This window comes from Leptonychotes weddellii, chromosome 1 (assembly GCF_054177405.1).
Source record: "Leptonychotes weddellii isolate Sample4059 chromosome 1, ASM5417740v2, whole genome shotgun sequence".
NCBI lineage: Eukaryota > Metazoa > Chordata > Mammalia > Carnivora > Phocidae > Leptonychotes > Leptonychotes weddellii.
This window is the reverse complement of record NC_138369.1, coordinates 4,052,036-4,053,520: the sequence shown is the minus strand read 5'-3', so window position 1 is coordinate 4,053,520 and position 1,485 is coordinate 4,052,036. Positions and strand designations below refer to the sequence as shown.

The 1,485-nt window shown below is 65.0% G+C and overlaps 1 protein-coding gene across 1 annotated transcript in view; it reads right to left on the bottom strand.

Moving 5' to 3' along the window:
- The window catches only part of TNFSF9 (TNF superfamily member 9), a 2,242-nt gene extending 1,291 nt beyond the window's left edge, over positions 1-951 (bottom strand). Inside the window, exons 1-2 of the mRNA XM_081807951.1 lie at positions 700-951; positions 174-204 (exon numbers count right to left, since the gene is read on the bottom strand). Coding sequence (XP_081664077.1) covers positions 174-204; positions 700-951 — 283 coding nt within the window. The remainder of the gene's footprint in view (positions 1-173; positions 205-699) is intronic.
- Between the last annotated feature and the right edge of the window lie 534 nt (positions 952-1,485).

The window sequence follows — 1,485 nt, the reverse complement described above, 5'->3', positions numbered from 1 at the left end:
CATGGGAAGGTCAGGAAGACAGAGGAGGTTCAAAAATGTGAGGGGACAGCTTTCAGAGAGGAGGGGAAGACGGTCAGATGGAGGGAGAGGAGGCCTCCCTGTCCCAGGATCCCTCCGCCTTGTTGCCACCCCCGCCCCCGTGCGCCCAAGGGGAATGACCGCGGGACACTCACCATCTCGGGCCACCAGCTGCGCGAACATGCCCTGCGGAGAGAGGAAAGGCGGAAAGTGGACGGAGGCTCCCCCTCCCGCTGCCGCAGCCCCCTGAAAAGTGGGGGTTCCCGGGGTCTGTGCAGGCCTTGAGCCCTCCCCCCTGCTCCAAATGAACACACTAGCATACACGCGCACCCAAAGCTGGTGACTCAACGTCCCCCAACCCCTGGAGTCTGCAAGGGCAGAACCTCGTGATTCAGCAGAGAAAAGAGGAGCGAGTCCCTCCAAGAGGCCCTTGGGAAGGAAAGGGGGAGACCCCAAGGGCGCGGGAGAAAAGCGAGGTTCTCCGGGAGTTAGGAAAGAACGCGGAGTCCCCCTCACGGTTGGAGATAAAGAAGAGCCCTCGGGGTCCGCGATGGAGAAAGGGTTACCCTCCGGGGCCCGGGACGCAGATGGGGTCTCACGGGGGTGCCCCCCGAAGTCCTGGATAAAGAAGGGGTGCTCTCGGGGGCCCGGGTAGGAGAAGGGATTCCGGGCGCATCTCACCTGCGGAGAGTCGGGGAGGCGGGCGCGGGCGTCGGGCAGGAGCTCGGGGAGCTCGGGGAGCTCGGGAAGCCCGGGGCTGGGCGCGGCGGGGGCCCGGGGCGCGGCCCAGCGGAGGGCGCAGGCGGCTCCCGTGCCGGCGAGCAGCAACAGCGCGGCGCTCAGGGCCCAGGGCAGCGGGCGGCAGGCGCTGCCGGGGGGCGCGGGCGGCCGCTGGGCCTCGGGGTCCGGGCAGGCGTCGGTGCGGGGGCACATGGCCGGCGGCGGGCGGCTGCAGCCGGGCCCGGGGCCCCGCGCTTTATAGAACTCAGGAAGCCGCGTTTTCCGGGGCGGAGCGGGTGGGGATCCCGGCTCCCCGCCCTCTCCGCCTTCCGTCTGAAGTTTCCCTAACTTTCTCTTCTCTGAATCTCTCTCCGCTTTCCATCTGCTTTCTCGCCCTCAAAGGCCTACCCCACCGTTTCCTCTTCGTCCCCGGTTCTCTCCCTCCCCGGTTATCTCTCTCTCTGCCTCTGTCTCTCTGGGTGTCTCTCCGTCACTCTGCATCGCCTCTTCTCTCTGTGCCTCTCTCGCTCTTAATCTGTCATTGTCTCTGTGGACTGTCACCTACGAGGTCTCAGGGGATCTTTCCATCTCTCGGCCTCATTATTTCTGTGCGTCTGTCTCTCTCTGTGTGTCTTTCCCTGTCTCTCGATGTCTCTCACTCTCTGATTTTCGGTTTCTTAGTCTCTCAGTCCGTCTCTTTCCCTTCTTTCTTGCCACTCTCTAGCCCCCCATCACTGGGGCTCCCCC